General features: G+C 50.0%; 1 protein-coding gene across 1 annotated transcript; it reads left to right on the forward strand.

The window, feature by feature from the left end:
• Positions 1-4,463: 4,463 nt before the first annotated feature.
• LOC142365071 (olfactory receptor 14A16-like) lies at positions 4,464-9,562 on the forward strand. The gene is made up of 2 exons (XM_075445515.1): positions 4,464-5,374; positions 9,532-9,562. The coding sequence occupies exons 1-2, from the start codon at positions 4,464-4,466 to the stop codon at positions 9,560-9,562; spliced, it is 942 nt and encodes a 313-aa protein (XP_075301630.1).
• Positions 9,563-16,167: the final 6,605 nt, after the last annotated feature.

Genomic DNA, 16,167 nt, shown 5'->3' on the forward strand with positions numbered 1-16,167 from the left:
CACTAATATCAGTAACAGGACAGTGCTGCAAGGGAACTGCTTCTTATTCTTGATGATGACGATGAACTCAAACTCTTTAATTTCCTTCTCAACAGTTATTCTCTATTCTGGGCAGCAACATTCAGGCTGGAAAGGACCCCAGAAGGTGTCTCGACCAACCTCCTGCTCAAAGCAGGGTGAGACCAGAGTACTCAGCGCTTTATCCAAACACATCTTGATTGCATTCCAGGATAGAAGCAGGGCACGTTCCCTGGGGAAAAGCTTCCAGTGCTTGAGCATCCTCATGCTAGAAAGGTTTCTCCCTATAGCTAGCCTTCGTGTCTGTTGTTGCAGCCCATTGCCGCTTGCGCTTATGTCATGGACATGAGCCTAACTCCATCTTGCTGGGAATTGTGCAATGCTGCTGTATGTGCCCCTCAAGATTTTCACTTCTCCAGGCTGAACAAGATCAGCCGTCTCAGCTTCTTCCCACACTACCTAAGTTCTCCCATGCCGATGGCCTCAGCGCTGCTACATTGAACTGGTTCCAGTTTATCAAGGTCTCTCTGGCATGGTCAGATATATTTTGGATACCGTGTAAAAAGTGCTGAGTGTCCTGGCTGTGCTCCTGCTCATACAGCCCAGGATGCTGTGGGCCTTGTTTGCCGGTGGCTCATGTTTACCTAAAGAAACTCAGAGACATCAAGACCCTTTCCCACATTGCTTCTACAAGCCTGAGCAGTCCCTGGGCTCAATCATTGCCGGGTCTTAGTCCACCTCAAGGTCAGGACTTAATGGCTATCATGAGGTTTCTATTGGCTCCTCCCTCCAGTCTGTCAATGTCCCTTGAGATGGCAAGCCTGCCCTCCAGTGTAGTGTCTGCACTCCTCAATGTGATGTCTTCTACAAATGCTATGAAAAAGCACTCTCTCATCTCCTCTGGGTCATTAAAATACGCTGAACAGGGCAGGTTGCAGGATAGAGCCTTGCCGTTCCCTACTAGCTACAGGTCCCCAGGCTAAGTACAAAATATTGGCCAAGTCTCCCCATGCCCAAACAGCCAGCTGATTTTTCTTACCACTACTTATCCACCCACACAGACCATGAAATCCCATCCTGGAAACAGGAACGTTGTGGGAAATAATGTTGAAAGCCTAGATGACTTCCAGTTAAAAGCTACTCCCCCAAGTCCAAACCAGAAAGCAAAGAGGATGGCCAGGCAGAATTTCCTCTGGGTAAACCCAGTCACCTTCTCTTTCCGACACCCAGAAATGTGACCCAAGTGCCCACGCTCTGGGGCACAGCCATTTGTCCCTTGGGCACTTTGAAAGGTGCTTGCAATGTTTGAGTGTTCTCACTCAGAGTCCCTTCAGCCTCCATGACTTTTCGGTGACGGACAGTGGCCTCACTGTGACATCGGGGCGTTGTCTCAGTTCCCTGGGGTGCTGCCCCTCCTGCTCTGTAGACTGCTGAGGACTGCACTTGCTGAAGTGATGCCTCACTTGACCCCCTGTCACTACTGGATGTTCTCCTTCAGAGTCCTGCCTCGGAGCCCAAAAGGCTGGAAGAGCTTGCTGCTGGAGACTGAGGCAAAGAGGACATGGAGCATCCCAGACCTATCTACGCCTGCTCTTACTGAATTCTGCAGTGGCCACACAGTGTCTCTGTTATTCTTTTAACCACTGTTGATGTAGTCAGTATTCATTGTGGTTCCCTGGAATTGCCTTACAGATTTAGACTGGTTTGTCATTTGGACTGTCCCTGTGCTTGGAGGGTGCTGTCCTTGAAGGCCAGCTGTACCAAACTCTGCCACCACAGCTTGGCAATTGATTCCGTCAGTGCCACAGCTCTGTCTCTGACATGAACGGCATGCTCATACTTGTCATAAGGAAAGATGGTATCAAGGGTCCAAGACTCTATGTGTGCAAAGGTTTTTGTTTCAGAGCAGAGACATGGCATGGACAAAGGAGAGCTGAATGTGTTTGTAGCCCTAGGAATGTAAACCAAACATCAAATGCCTAAATTAACTCCATTAAAGTCATCCCCCCCTTAGCTTGAAATAATAGGTCCTCCCCTGTCAACTTTATGTTGTCTTGCATAAATAAGAGACAAAAAAAGTGATTCTCATGCCCAGCTTCTGTTCAAATAGGAGTAATGACACTGCTAAAACTTAGTGTCTCTCTGCAGCTGAGGGAGGGAACACCAGTAATTCCTCCAGGCTATTTTGCATCAGGTTCCCCTGGAGCCCCTGGGACACCTGGAGAGAGCCCAGAGGGGACAGAGTAAGTCATGCCTTGGGCTGGTCCTCTGCTGCTGAGCTGGGCTGGGCTTCTGGGATGGAGGGAGATCATGGCAACCAAGCAATGCTGCAAAAAGACACAGCTCTGCCCAGAAGCAGTTCCTCTGCAAAGCCCAGCAGGGCTGAGGGCACTGCCTGCAGGCACCGAGGGGAAAGGAGCGAAGCAGAGGCAGGTTACAGGCAAACGGGAGTGGGAAGTCTTTGAGCTGAGACCTCACTGGGGCAGACGTCTTCATAGCCCTCTACACAGTAAGTCACTGGATGCAGAGCAATTTAGCTTGTGTTCCTGATGGCATCTCCAAAAGCCAGCACACCCTTCAGCCTCTGAGATCTGTCAGGAGGACTCTCGCAGTGACTCCAGTGTAGAGGAGGAGGATGTGCTCCTGAGCAGGGCTTCCCTGCTTCACCATCAGAGGGACAGGGCATGACTGCTGCCTTCTCCTGGGGATGGCTGTAGGGCTGTGAAGGTGGGTGTGCAGCCAGAGGTGCACAGGAGAAGATGCAGGTGGAAGGATTGACTCCCAGCAGGGCAGGGTCCCTCAGCTGTGGAGAGGGTGCTGCATGGGTCAGGGCTGCTCACAGAGCCAGCTCATGCCCAGGTCATTTCCAAAGGGACTTTTCAGGAGTACGTTCAGTGCAGGGGATTCCTGCCTGAGTCTGTGCTTTCTGGAATCTGCGATTCCGCTTTTCTCTGGCTCAGCTTGGTGGCAATGGAAACCCATCTGTGCAGGTCAGAGCAGGGGCTGAGACTCTTCAGCCATCACACTGAGGTTTATGAGGAACCTCAGCAAGTGCCTTTACCCCCCACCGGCCTGCAGATAAAACCAGCATCACCTTTCCATTTTCACCAGGGTTTATGTGACCTGTTCTTTCAGCCCTGCACACACAGACAGTTGCAGGGAAGAGCTGTGCCCACAGGGACTGGGATGGGGTCTGTGAGCACAGGCAGAACAACAGCATGGTGCCAAAGAAACAAGTCCCAGCAGGGACATCTCCAGGCAACGGAGATGTGGGTAGGGAGGGAGGAAAATGCTGATATAAATGCTGTTGCAGGGGAGACCTTGGAACCTCCCAGAAATGCCTTGCAGGGCAGACTCCTTCCCTGAGCAGCACACCTCTTGTCTCCTCTCCCTCCCAACAAAGCCCTTAGCCCGTAAGGCCTAGGCTGTTAGTCACCTCCTAGTCTAGCTAACTAGAAGAAGAGATGAAGGGCATCTCTCCTGCCCTGTGCCATTTCCCACTGACCAGGGCCCAAGGGAGACTGTCCCGCATTGTTGATGTCTGGGAGGTGGGAGATGGTGTGCAGAGCTGGGTAAGGGGAAGATTTCCTGAGTGCCCCCATGTCTCTCTTATCATTGGATGTTCTTGAAATTGCTTTCAGGCTCTAAGGGAATGGGAGTTTCAGCTGCAGAGTCAGGCACAGACCTTGTGAGTCCTCCTATGCAGAAGCGCCCACAGCAGTGAGGTGTGCCAGATTTCCTCAAACCTGTGAAGCTCTGGGCAATGCAGTCCTGGAGGCTGAGGAATAAGCTGACTCTTTTTTAATAAGTTGCCATGGTTAGGACCCTTTTCTATCTCCTTGGTGTGTCCATCCAAGCGGCATGCAACTTTGAGGGGACAATATGATCCATGTGAGTCTTTGGCTAGAAGTGGGGAATGGAAATTTTGAAAAAATGTGAGTCATTTCATGGTCTGCAGTGGATCCTTCTGCTTTTAGCAGTGTCTGATTGCTTTTCAGGGTAACAGAGGGGTGTAATCAGCCTCGATCTTAGAAAGGTTCAAGTCCAGGGCAGCTTAGAAGAAGACGGATGCATAGACCAGCTCCCCTTTCCATATCAGCAATCCTTTTGTTGGTAGGACTCACTTTGTTCTCCCTGAATGCAGCAGAAAACCTTTTCCAACTTCCTTTTGCCATCCCTGTTCCTTAGCACCCAGTGCAGCAGAGCAGGGCTGACTCCTCAGCACTCAGCAGGCAGCACCCCTGCTCTTCACAGCACACTCAGCCAGCACAGACCAGAGCTCCACCACAGAGCTGAAAGCAGGTCTCCTTGAAGAGGAAAAGTTGGTTGTGTGTAGCAGTGGGCGAAGTCTAGGAGAAAGGACTTTCACTTTTCTCAGAGAATTCTACCCTAACTTGTCACTGTCTCTTTCTTTTTGGACAGTGCTCCACGCTGAGGGGAAGCGAATGTCCAACAGCAGCTCCATCACCCACTTCGTTCTCCTGGCATTCACAGACACAGAGGAGCTGCAGCTCTTGCACTTCTGGCTCTTCCTGGGCATCTACCTGGCTGCCCTCCTGGGCAACGGTCTCACCATCATTGCCGTAGTCTGCGACCATCACCTCCACACCCCCATGTACTTCTTCCTCCTTAACCTCTCTCTCCTTGACTTGGGCTGCATCTCCACCACTGTCCCCAAATCCATGGCCAATTCCCTGTGGGACACCAGGGCCATCTCCTACTTGGGATGTGCTGTACAGTTGTTTTTCTTCCTTTTCTTGTTCGCAGCAGAGTATTGTCTCCTCACCATCATGGCCTATGATCGCTACCTTGCCATCTGCAAACCCCTGCACTACGGGACCCTCCTGGGCAGCAGAGCTTGTGTCCACATGGCAGCAGCTGCCTGGGGCACAGGGTTCTTCAATGCTCTCCTGCACACTGTCAACACATTTTCACTCCCCCTCTGCAAGGGCAATGCTGTGAACCAGTTCTTCTGCGAAATCCCTCAGATCCTCAAGCTCTCCTGCTCAGACTCCTACCTCAGTGAAGTTGGTCTTGTCCTTCTTAGTGTCTGTTTAGCTTTTGGATGTTTTATTTTCATTGTACTGTCCTACGTGGAGATCTTCAGGGCTGTGCTGAGGATCCCCTCTGAGCAGGGTCGACACAAACCTTTTTCCACGTGTCTTCCTCACCTGACCATTGTCTCTCTCCTTATCAGCACTGCCATGTTTGCCTACCTGAAGTCCCCCTCCACTTCCTCCCCATATCTGCATCTGGTGGCGTCATTTCTGTACTCGGTGGTACCTCCAGCTGTGAACCCTCTCATCTACAGCATGAGGAATCAGGAGCTCAAGGACGCACTGAAGAAGATGATTCAGTCATTTATTCCTCTGCAGAAATAAGCTGCCCTTCTCTCTTTAGAAGTGAATTTCTAATTCATCTCTCTAGCATCCTGTGCACGAAGCATTTTGTCTGTGACAGTCCTGTTTGTCCAGGAATGTCTGCATCCACTCAGCTTCCCCAGAGGCACAACCCAGCCTGTCTGACCTAGAGGACTTTGCATGATTCTCTTGCAGAAAGGTACAGCAGGACTGTCATGTTACATCTCTGTAATAAAAGACAATTTTGTCAGTACCAGTGTCTGGATGTCAGGCTCTTCTTCCAAAGCTGAGGTCAGGAACAGGCTGAAGTAATTGCCCCTATGAGCATGCTGCTGTGCTTTGCTTCTACAGGGGTTCTGCACTGAAGGGCATGGGGACATGTTGTAGGGAATGAGCTTGTGTGGATCCTTCACATGTGGGTGCCCAGTGGGGAGAAAAATGATGGTGATCCACAGGGATCTGCCTGGGACAGTGTCCCTGTGCCTTTCAGGAACCACTGCCCTGCAGGCAGCACTGCCAACTCAGGGCAATGCCCAAGATGACATCCCTGGTCAAGAGCAGAGCTATTTCTGCATGCCCCAGTTTGGGCAGGCTTTTCTCTTACTGGTGTAGCAGGAGCTGCCTGGGGAACCCTCAGGACAGGAGTCTTGTGCTTGGGAGAGGGACTGGTACAGAGGTGCTGCCAGAATTAGGCAACAAGTTTCTCTTTCAGACAAGGCCAGCAGACTCAGGAGACATTGGCCTCCATCTCCTCATGTCATGGTTGCTCACAGCCCTGGGGCTGATGGAGAGTCTGAGACTCCTCTCTGTCCCTCAGGACCTGCTGTGCTCATCCGAGGGGCTGTGGCTGTGGGGTGAGTGCTCAGAGCTCTGCAGGTCCCTGTGCTGGGCACTGCTATGGGGCCAACATGACTGGGGTGCTCTGTTGGGCTGGGGATGGGTCAGTGGAGATGGGGAGAGCTGGGGAGGAGCTCAGCTGGGCTGGAAAGTGTCTGGGAGAGAAAAACACCAGTGTAGAACTTGTACTGCACGAGCGTGCAGGGGGAGCACTCACAGCGGAGGGTTTGTGGTGCAGAGTCAGGGCTCGTGAGAGGGGTCAAAGACGTGTGGGTGTATGCGGGGATTATGAGAGCCTGTGCTCTCCATGGCATGGACAAACTGGGAAGGTGGTCTTTGTCAGCCCCCAGCCTTTCTCAGCAGCTATTTCCAGCACTGGCTGCTCACCTCAGGTTTATGGATGAGTCTTGTACATCCTATGGTATGGAATATCCTATTCGTCAGTTGAGGTCAGCTGTCCTGGCTATGTCCCCTCCTAAGTCCTTGCCCACCCCCAGTCTACTCGCTGGCAGGGAAGTGTGAGGAACAGCAAAACCCTTGACACTGTGCAAGCTCTGTTCAGCAGTAGCTAAACCGTGGGTGTGTTATCAGCACTGGTTTGGTAACAAATCCAAAACATCGCACAATACCGGGTGCTATGAAGAAAATTAACCCCACTCCAGCCATATGCTGTAAAGTGAATCTGCAGTCCCAGATTCCTGGTAGCAGTTCCATCTCAGTCCCTGTCCACTGCACACCAAACAGCTGCAATATAAATGTGGGCAAAATCACCCCTCTTCCTGGAGTCTTGCAAAAGCACTCTCTCCTCAAAGAGCATAGAGGTGCCTCAGGGAGGTTCTCTCCTCCCCAAGATGTGCTTCCCCCACTGGTGTTTCTTGGATCCATGCATGGTGAATGGAGAAACATGGTCATCACCGAAGAATGAGGTGGAAAGCCTGGAGAGCTGCTTCTGTTTTCAGCGAGTGATGAGGCAGTGATTGGCAATGTGTAGGGATGCAAGGGAGAGTGGAAATAAATTACCGAGAAGAAAGGTTCAGGGCTTTAGTACAACCTCACAACCATATGAGAGCCCAGCAACGGAACGAAGTTCATGTCTGCAGGTCAGGGAGGAGTAGCTGTGTCCTGGGAGTGTGGCTGAAGGACCCTGCACAAAGCAGGCGTCACATGGGAAGTTTCCATCATGCGGTCATGCCTCAGCCTGGGAGATGGGAAATGTCCACTGCTGGAGGTGGCTGAACAGTGCTCCTCATGCCCCATGAGCTGACCTTTCTGTCTTCCTCTCCTTCACTACCCACACTTGCCTGCAATTCTGGAAACATACACGGCCCTGGAGAATGCCTGAACCTCCTGGAGTGGGGAAGGGTCTGTGAGACCTGTGTGAGTGCAGGCAGAGAGTGTGGTGTGCGTAGCAGAGAGTGTGTTACAGGCCAGAAGAGAAGCTGAAAGAGCAAGGGGCAGTCACGCTTAAGTGGAATAATTCAAGTTTTGATTTTACAGCAGCAGCAGGTGAATATGCTGGGATATGGATCCAAACTGAGGACGTAAGCATGTCTGGAACTGGGACATCTGAGGTGATTGAGGACTGTTAGCAAGGCTATGAAAGAAGCTGGACGGGTTGTGGGGAATTCACAGGCATTACCAAAGCCCCAGAAAATCACAGCTTTCTGTTTAAAGCCACAAAATCTGCCTCCAAGTCACAGCCCCACACACACTCACCCTGACCCTGTGTAGAGCCCTGTAGCAATACATGAGAGAAAGGACATCCTTCACCAGGCTCTGAGGGTCAGGACTTGGTGACAAACAAACACCAAGGGCTTACGAGGCATCAGAGCCACTGGCACATTGCCTTGGCCACCTGCAACCAGCGCCTCCAATGTTTTGCTTCAGCAGACCCCAGGGACAGACAAGTTGACTGGTCATTCCCTTCATGGCTTTGTCAGTGTTGGCCCTCAGCGGGGCCTCAACACCATCAGAAACTCTGTGTTTGCGTCTTCTTCCCACTTCTGTAGAGCTTGTACCTGCAGTTCAGGAACTTGGCACCAGAGGGCTCACTAACAGGCAGAACTCCATAACAAGCCATGACTCCGTGCATCATTTTCCACAATACTTCAGGCCTCAATGGCTAATTTGGGAAATTTCAGGTGAGTAGCTAAGAGGAGAAGATTTAAATAATAAGGGACAATAAATAAATTTTTCCAGTTTTCTTCATATTTTTGCTTGCATAAAAAGTGACACCAGCCTTCTACCAATCAGAGCATAGAATCATAGAATTCTTTGGGTTGGAAGGGACCTTTAAATGCCATCTAACCCAGCTCCCCTGCAGTGAGCAGGGACATCTTCAGCTAGACCAGGTTGCTCAGAGTCCTGTCCAAGCCAGCCTTCAAGGTTTCCATGGATGGGGCCTCCACTACCACTCTGGGACACCCATTCCAGAGTTTTACCACCCTCATGGTAAACTGTTACTTCCTTATGTCTACTCTAAATCTACCCTCCTTTAGTTTAAAGCCTGTCCTGGTTTTGGCCATGACAGGGTTAATTTTCACCAGAAGCCAGGAGGGGACACAGCTGGACAGGCTGACTCAACCTGGACAAACAGAACAGGGTATTCGATACCGTGTGCCGTCATGCTGGGTGCTAGTTGGGGCAGCAGGCCGGGCGGTAAGGCAGTCGCGCTCAGGGGCGCACAGGGCACCGGGCAGTGAGAGTTGCTCTGTGCGTGTCACCATTTATTCTGTATATTCTCCTTATTGGTATTGTAGTTTTACTGTTTGCTTCATTTGCTGTTCTGTTCAACTGCCCTTATCCCGATCCAGGAGTTTTTGCCTTTTTCTTTCCCCTCTCCTCCCCACTCCTGTGTGGGGAGAGGTGGTAGAGCGACCGCGTGGCCCTTTGTTGCCGGCCTCGGCCAACCTGCAACTCTTTGCACAGCCAGGATCCTGGGAGAGACAGAAAGGACCAGCAGAGCAGGGTCTGGTCTGTGCCCGCCTGCGCTGGACACCCCAGGGGAGCTGCCCCAGGGCAATTATCGCAGGCCTGCCACTAATACCCACCATTCCCAGCCCTGGCCCACGTTTGCCTTGTGCAGGGGAGACTTAATCATGCACATCAGGTGCTTGTGCTGAGATGAACCCAAGCGAGCACAAATGCCATCAGCTATTTCTGGGAGTGCAGTGAAGGCCTGTGGGACAGACAGTGTCTTTAGGTTACTTCTCGTTGAGAGTAACGTCCCCAGGGAAATCACTTGGATGCAGCACTGGGATGTACTTGCACGAACTGAGGTCCTTGCGTCCATTCCTCACTCTGTGGGGCACCTCAGAGGCGGGCAGAGCAGGATGATGCAGAGCTGAAGTGCTTCCCAGTGTCTGTCAGTTGCAGAACGGGCCAAGGATTCACTATGCCTGCTAAAGTCCTCTGCCTGTGGATGTGCAATCAAAAACTCGTGTCTCTGAACACCTCCGTCAGAGCCCTGACATTTCCGTGTGTGTCTTCAGGAACAACCTCCACCATCCCAATGAGACTTCTCTCACCTGCCTTCTCCAAATCTTTGCAAATACCCCTGCATGCTGTGTCACCCTCCCCTGTCGTTATGGCCTGTCCCTTTTATTACACAGTAGGAAAGAAGCACGTCCGCTGAGCATTCCACCTGGCAGTCAGAAAGGGTTCTGCAAGCAGGAGTGGCATTGCCCTCTAGCAGACGTCCTTTCTCACCTTTCACAAATCACGGAGCACAAAGTCTAGGGAGCATGAATGCAGTCAGAGGCACACACACTACCACATGTCACCTCTCTGAACTTCATTCACAATTTCTTTAAGCACCTAAAAGAGAAAGAAATGCCCTCACTCACAGGTGTCCAACCAGGAGACAGGGGAGGTGAAGACCTAAAACTTTCCGTGGAAGAAGTGAACTAGGACAATCAAACACCACTGTGGGATTTCTGGAAGAACAGGGACATATTGTGAGCAACCCAGACACTCTGTTATGGACTTGATCGGTTTGTAACAGCACAGGCTTCTAGCAGCACATGCCTCAAGGCCATTCTCAGGCTGGCTGCGGGTAAACAGACATTTCTCAGGCCAGCTGCGGGTAAACTGTCGTTCTATGAATAGTGACCAATCATAGTTGAGTACTGCTTATGTAACCCAGGTGTTTTATTGATAGATGTTTTATGCATAGTGACCAATCACAGCTGAGTGCTGTACCGAGTGTTTATGTATAGTGACTAATCATAATCGAGTGCTGTCTATATAATCCAGATTCTCTGCTAATGAAGTTGACTGTTATGGATCATATTGGTCGAGTCGTAGATCACGCCGCAACAAATGGCACCCGAACAATTACCCTCAGATCGGCATTAGCATATACGGCTGATTTTTCCAGGAAGACCGAACCCCGAGGGAGTGGAACCCGGCCGAAGGTGAGTGCTGCCCCGGCACTTGGGAGTCGCTAGCACAAAAATCGGGAAAAGAAATCCCGGGAAATCCTACCCTGATCAAGCAGGTGGCTGGGTAGGAGATGGGGTCCACACTGACAAAGGAAGAGTCAGCAGTGGTTAAGCTCCTCCAACATATCCTCTCTGTGAGAGGGCTACAATATGACTCGGCTACCTTGAAGTCTCTGTTGCTGCGGCACGGAGAAAGGACTTAATCCCTTCAGTTAATGCTGCCTTTGAAGTTCAGACATGGGCTGATATAGGAACGAAACTGTGGGAAGAAATTAGGATGGGATCCAAGAAAGCAAGCAAATTCTCCTCTTTGTGGAGGTTGAACTTGAACTATGAGACTTTAAAAGGTATGATAGCTGAGAGGGGAGCCACTGCCTCTGCTTTCGCTGTGTTAACACCCGAGGAAGGGTCCAGCTCGGCGATTAGTTTGCCATTTGCAGGTCCCAGCATCCTCGCGCGGCCTGTGGAAGCAGGAGTGGGTCAGAGTCGGCGGCCCGTGGAGGCAGGGGAAGCTGCGGTCCAGGAGAAGGAGTACGCACGGAGTGACCTGCTGTCGCAGGGGTTTCCATCCCCACCGCCAGAGTCACCACCACCGCCACCGCGCCGCGGAGAGGTGTGCACTGAGCTGCCGCTGCTGCCCCTTCCGATCGTCCCATGTCCCCGAATCCTGTACCGTGGTATCCTCCACTTCCTCCGCCTATGCGGCCGTCTCCCGGGACTCCCAGGACTCGTTGCACAGACGAGAAGGTGACGGAAGTGTCACTGCCGGAGCCACCAGTCCCTGACTCGCATAACCCATTTTCTCTTCCATCCACACCTTGCGCCGTGACGTGTGATTGGGGGTTGGGAACCGGGGGAGGGTCGGGGGTACGGTGGAGAGGGATGGCTACAGTGATGGCAGCTGCAGTTGGGGCGGCGGTGCGACCATTGGTCACAAAACTGAAAGGGGAAAACCAGGACAGAAGTTGTTTTAATTGTGGAAAAAGGGGTCACTTTTGGAAGGAATGTGGAGTCAAAGGACCGGTTGGCCAGGGGGAAAGAAAGTGGTGTGTGAACTGTAAGCGAGATAACCACAATACCAACGAATGCAGAAAATTGGGAAACAGATCAGTTGTTCAACTTGGATGTTTGGCAGAGAATCGTGGACTCTGTGCAAGCAGGTCGGCAACAAAGAGGAGCGATTATCAGCTCCTGTTTTTCGAGCTGTTGTTAGCCTGACTCAGAAGTAATGGAGTGCCCGCGGAATCACCGCGTGTTTTCAGTGTTTAAACTTGGAAGGTGTCAGGATAATTACCTCTTAAACATACTTCAAGAGGTGATGTGAATTCGAGTCGAGTATTAACCACTTGGCGTTTGGTTTATGAAGCGTTAAAAGATGTGTTAATAGAGAAAATAGTGGCCAGCGTCATTCAGAAAAGTCCTTTTGTTGCAAATGTACCACCGCAAGAAAGCCGTGAGCAGGGGCTGGGTCCAACAGTCTCTGAACAGGAATCGGGTCTGCCCCCCCTCTCCGGCTCGCTGGAGGATGGGACAGTCACCTAGAAAAGGAGAGAAGGCTCCATTAAAAGATTTTACAGAAAATTTTGTAAGAACAAAGTCTTGCAACTTAAAATCCCTGAGGAAATTATTACTTTGAAATTAGTGCATACAGCTTTAAATGCTTTTAAGCCCACAGAAAGTATCTTAGAAGCGGCTGCTACTCCTCCTCTGTTATCTCCAAAGCAAGGACAGAGCCTCAGTCTTTTGAATTTCACCCTACATACGATGAAATTCCTAACTCAACACGAGAGATGTGGGAGGTAAATCCGCCAGAACCTGATGATACCTCAAATCCAGAGAAATGGGAAGTGGGGTGCAAAATCCGGCATCCCGAAAGTGTACAACAGGGTCCCTCTACAGCAATTGGCATACCCGACCTGAGATTAAAGCAGGGTGAATTCCAGCGTAAAACTGCACAGTCCCTCAGACACAGCACAGCCCACAGCACCAGCAACCACCACACCAGATGGGTCAGTGAACCTTACACCTGGCTGGGCACACGGTCCCCCCCCGGGCTACCAGTGGCCCCGCCTGGCCCCCCCAACAGCCTCCGATCCCAGAGCGCTGTCCCAGCCCAGCCCAACCCAGAAGCAGCGCAGCGAGAACCATCTTCCTGACATTCAAGGCCTCGGTTGGAAAAAGTGTGTATAATTCAATTAGTGCAGTAGAATTCCTTGTGGACAAACAGCTGGACTTTATTATCTGTGCACGGTTCAGATGGCCGTTCTAGACGATGTTTTTCACTCTGTTGAAAGGTGAAAATATTTGCATCACGAGTGAAGAGTTGTCCCCTCTATTTACCTTGTTAAAAGGGACTAAGATTTGTTATTTTCCTGAAGATCAATGCCAAAAGCAAAAACTGTCTTACAAAAGGTTTCGGATAAAATTGCAATTGCCTTTACCTCCAGAATTAATGTCAATTTACCAACAAATTTGTGTATAATTTATGAGGTTTTGTTTTCCAGCCTTATGCTCTTTTAGGTCGGTGGTTTTCTAATGTGCAGATGTTGAAGACTCTGGAATGGATCTTTTTGTCTCATACGCCCAGGAAAACATTAACCACAAAGGTAGACATGATAGGGTCCTTAATAACACAAGGTCGGAATTGCTGTCAGCAACTGACAGGACGTGATCCTGATGCTATTTACCTGCTGCTGGCTACAAGAAGCCAAAAAAAAAAAAAACAAAAATAAAAGGCAAAAAATGACACGATACACATATTTAGGTGGAATTGTCCCATGTGCACCTGGAGTTACAGTAGAGAGTGCCTGCTTTCTAGGGCTCTGGGGTTAAGTTTTGGAGAGTGAATTATTTTGCTGCTTTCTAGTAATCGATTTTGGGTACCCAGGTAGGATCCTGCTCTTTAACATCAATGGTCCCAGGGATCGCAGCACCTCCAGCCAGCACCGAGGAATTCTCGGGGAGAACCTCTGATCCCTGGACCAAAAAGTTCTGAGCAGGGACCATTAATAAGTTAAAGGCACTCTTCCAGTGTTGTTTCTTGTTGCCTGCCTGTTAGTCGTAGTGAAAGCTTCACAGCACTGGGCTATATTCCTGGGGAGAAGGGAAAGTGCCCTTCCTAAAACAAGAATTGAAAAGAGAGTACTCTCCTTGAAACTGAGGCTCAGGAATTTGTCTGCTAAATGTAGAATAACATCATAAGTTCCTGTCTGTTCATAAGTCAATGTTTCGATTTATGCTGAAAACTTGGTGTGCCTGTGTGTGTGTGTGTGGTGGCGACCATAAACGTGTGGTTTTATGTTACCGTGTTTGTATTTCTGTGATCGGTTGGATTGATTTGGTTTCTGTGATCTCATGGATTTGTCTGGACTAAGTAACAGGTTTTGTGTCTTCCGGTTTGGTAAGTTCTGCAGGTATTGATTATATCTGGTTTTTGACTTCAGACTGTTGTGTTTGGACTCTGATGTATCGGGACTCTGCAAGCATTTAATGCAACAAGGAATAGATGTGCTGATGTTGGCAGCTTTGTGCTTTTATGTACATTAATTTTAGCCTATATTGTTAATGCGTCCTAAGTTCTAGATACATGGATTTTAGCCTAGGTGATTACTATGAATACAGGTTATGGTATGCACTTCACATCTATTTGTCTTTTATTAGCATTTGTGTTCTTAGGTTTATTTTTAGTATTGCACTGTATATTTAGTATTGCAGGGCTATTATTGGACCATAATGCCAATAATGATGCTTACACATGTCAATTTAGTGCTTGCTTTAAATTCATTAAGTAAAAACGAGGGAGATGTAGAGGAACAGGACAAAAGCAGATTGCTGTAACAAACAGAAGAGAAAAATGCTGAAGTAAACAGGACTTGTGGATGTGCTGAAGGAGCCGAGTACATGAACAGGAGTTAATAACCAGCGGTTGTGTACTGCCAGCCAGCGCATGGGCAGCGCAACCTCATCATCAGCAGCAACCTCGTTGGCTGACCTGGCGTGTAATTTCGCTACGGACTGAACAAAAGTAGAACAGAGACTCTCGTGCAAGTAACTGCCTGATTGGGATAAAAAGTTCCCAGGAACTAACGTCCGGGTACATGACTGTTTACACAAAGCTGTGTTCACCTGGAACCACCTAACACTTCCGGTGTTGGGGTCGATGTAGCTTGAGAATTAACACGACTAGGCTGCTTAAGAAAAACAGCATAACTGAACAGGCTGCTGGAAAAGACGGCTAAGAATAGCCATTGAGAAAGTTCTGATAGTGCACATGGTGTGGGTTAGCAAAAACAAGAAGTGTTCAAGGACATGGAGGCAGTCTGTTGCTATTGGCGTTAGTGTATAGTTACCAATCATAAGGGAATGTGGGGCATGTGAACAGCGTGTGATTTATGTCTGTAGCCTATCCGAATAAGCATGATCGCGTGTGCAGATATGGAAAATGTATATAACCACACAAGCGGAATAATAAAGGGAACCAACTGTGCATCGTATCAGAGTGTGTGAGTCATTCCTGTCCCTGCACAGATGCTGAAACTTGGCGTTGTGGTGACCCTGAAGATTTATCGCAGCCGAAGTGCGCAGGAGACTGCCGGCCGGCTAGGTAAGCCGGGCTGCCCGAGAAAGGCAGGAGCGGATCCGCGGCACGCCGGGGGGGGTGTAAACATCGGCAGTATGGGTTCCACTGTATCAGTGTTGGAAAACACTGCGCTGAAAAGCCTGTTGGAATTGGCGGATCGAGCCGACGCTCAGTTAACTGAAGGAGAGATATCGGGACTGTTATTGTGGTGCCGCCGCCGAAAGCTGATAACAACAATGGATCAGCTGTTCGATCCAGATGCGTGGCACAGAGTTGGGATGGACTTGTGGGACTTTGTGCAGGTCGGAAACAAAGAGGCACGTCAATTAGCCCCTGTTTTCTGAACTGTTAAAAATATGATCGCCAATATGAAGGACGATGCTACTGTGGCTGCAGCCGCCGCGAGAGCTGTTTATGCAGTCAGTCAACCCGTGGGAGAGTACCAAGACCCCTGTACGGCGCTCTGGGCTTATCCCGTTCGTCCTAGTGAAAAGGAGTTCTGGGGAGGACCGAGTATTGAATTGGGAGACTGGGCACCAGCTCCACCTACAGTCCCACCACTGCTGGAGAATGTGCCGCTTCAGGACTCCGATTCTCAACAAATGGATACTGTCTCGCCCAAAGGACCAACATCGCTATCATAACCAAAGATTCATAAAAGTGAACTTACGGACGCATTGAGAAAGCAACAGGATCAAATGACAAAGCTGCTGGACGAGATGCAACGACTGGGTAAAGGATCCCGTAACGCCACGATTAAACAGGCGTATCGAAAGGCTCACGAGGCCATAACGGACAGTTTGCGAGCAGTCGAGCAGCAGATATGTGGGGAGTCAGACGGGATGGGGGAGGTGATTTCAGGGGGGTCAAACAATGGAAGCATAACGAAAGTTCGCCACCAGAACATTTGCTACGGCGCTGGGTTAGGGTA

This window comes from Opisthocomus hoazin, chromosome 31 (genome assembly GCF_030867145.1).
Source record: "Opisthocomus hoazin isolate bOpiHoa1 chromosome 31, bOpiHoa1.hap1, whole genome shotgun sequence".
Classification (NCBI taxonomy): domain Eukaryota; kingdom Metazoa; phylum Chordata; class Aves; order Opisthocomiformes; family Opisthocomidae; genus Opisthocomus; species Opisthocomus hoazin.

What these genes read in the sequence shown, in the direction of transcription:
- LOC142365071 (XM_075445515.1), top strand. Translation starts at nt 4,464, where the DNA reads ATGTCCAACAGCAGCTCCATCACCCACTTCGTTCTCCTGGCATTCACA. An exon ending in GCACTGAAGAAGATGATTCA is followed by an intron (nt 5,375 to 9,531) that starts GTCATTTATTCC and finishes GGGGCACCTCAG; the next exon opens with AGGCGGGCAGAGCAGGATGA.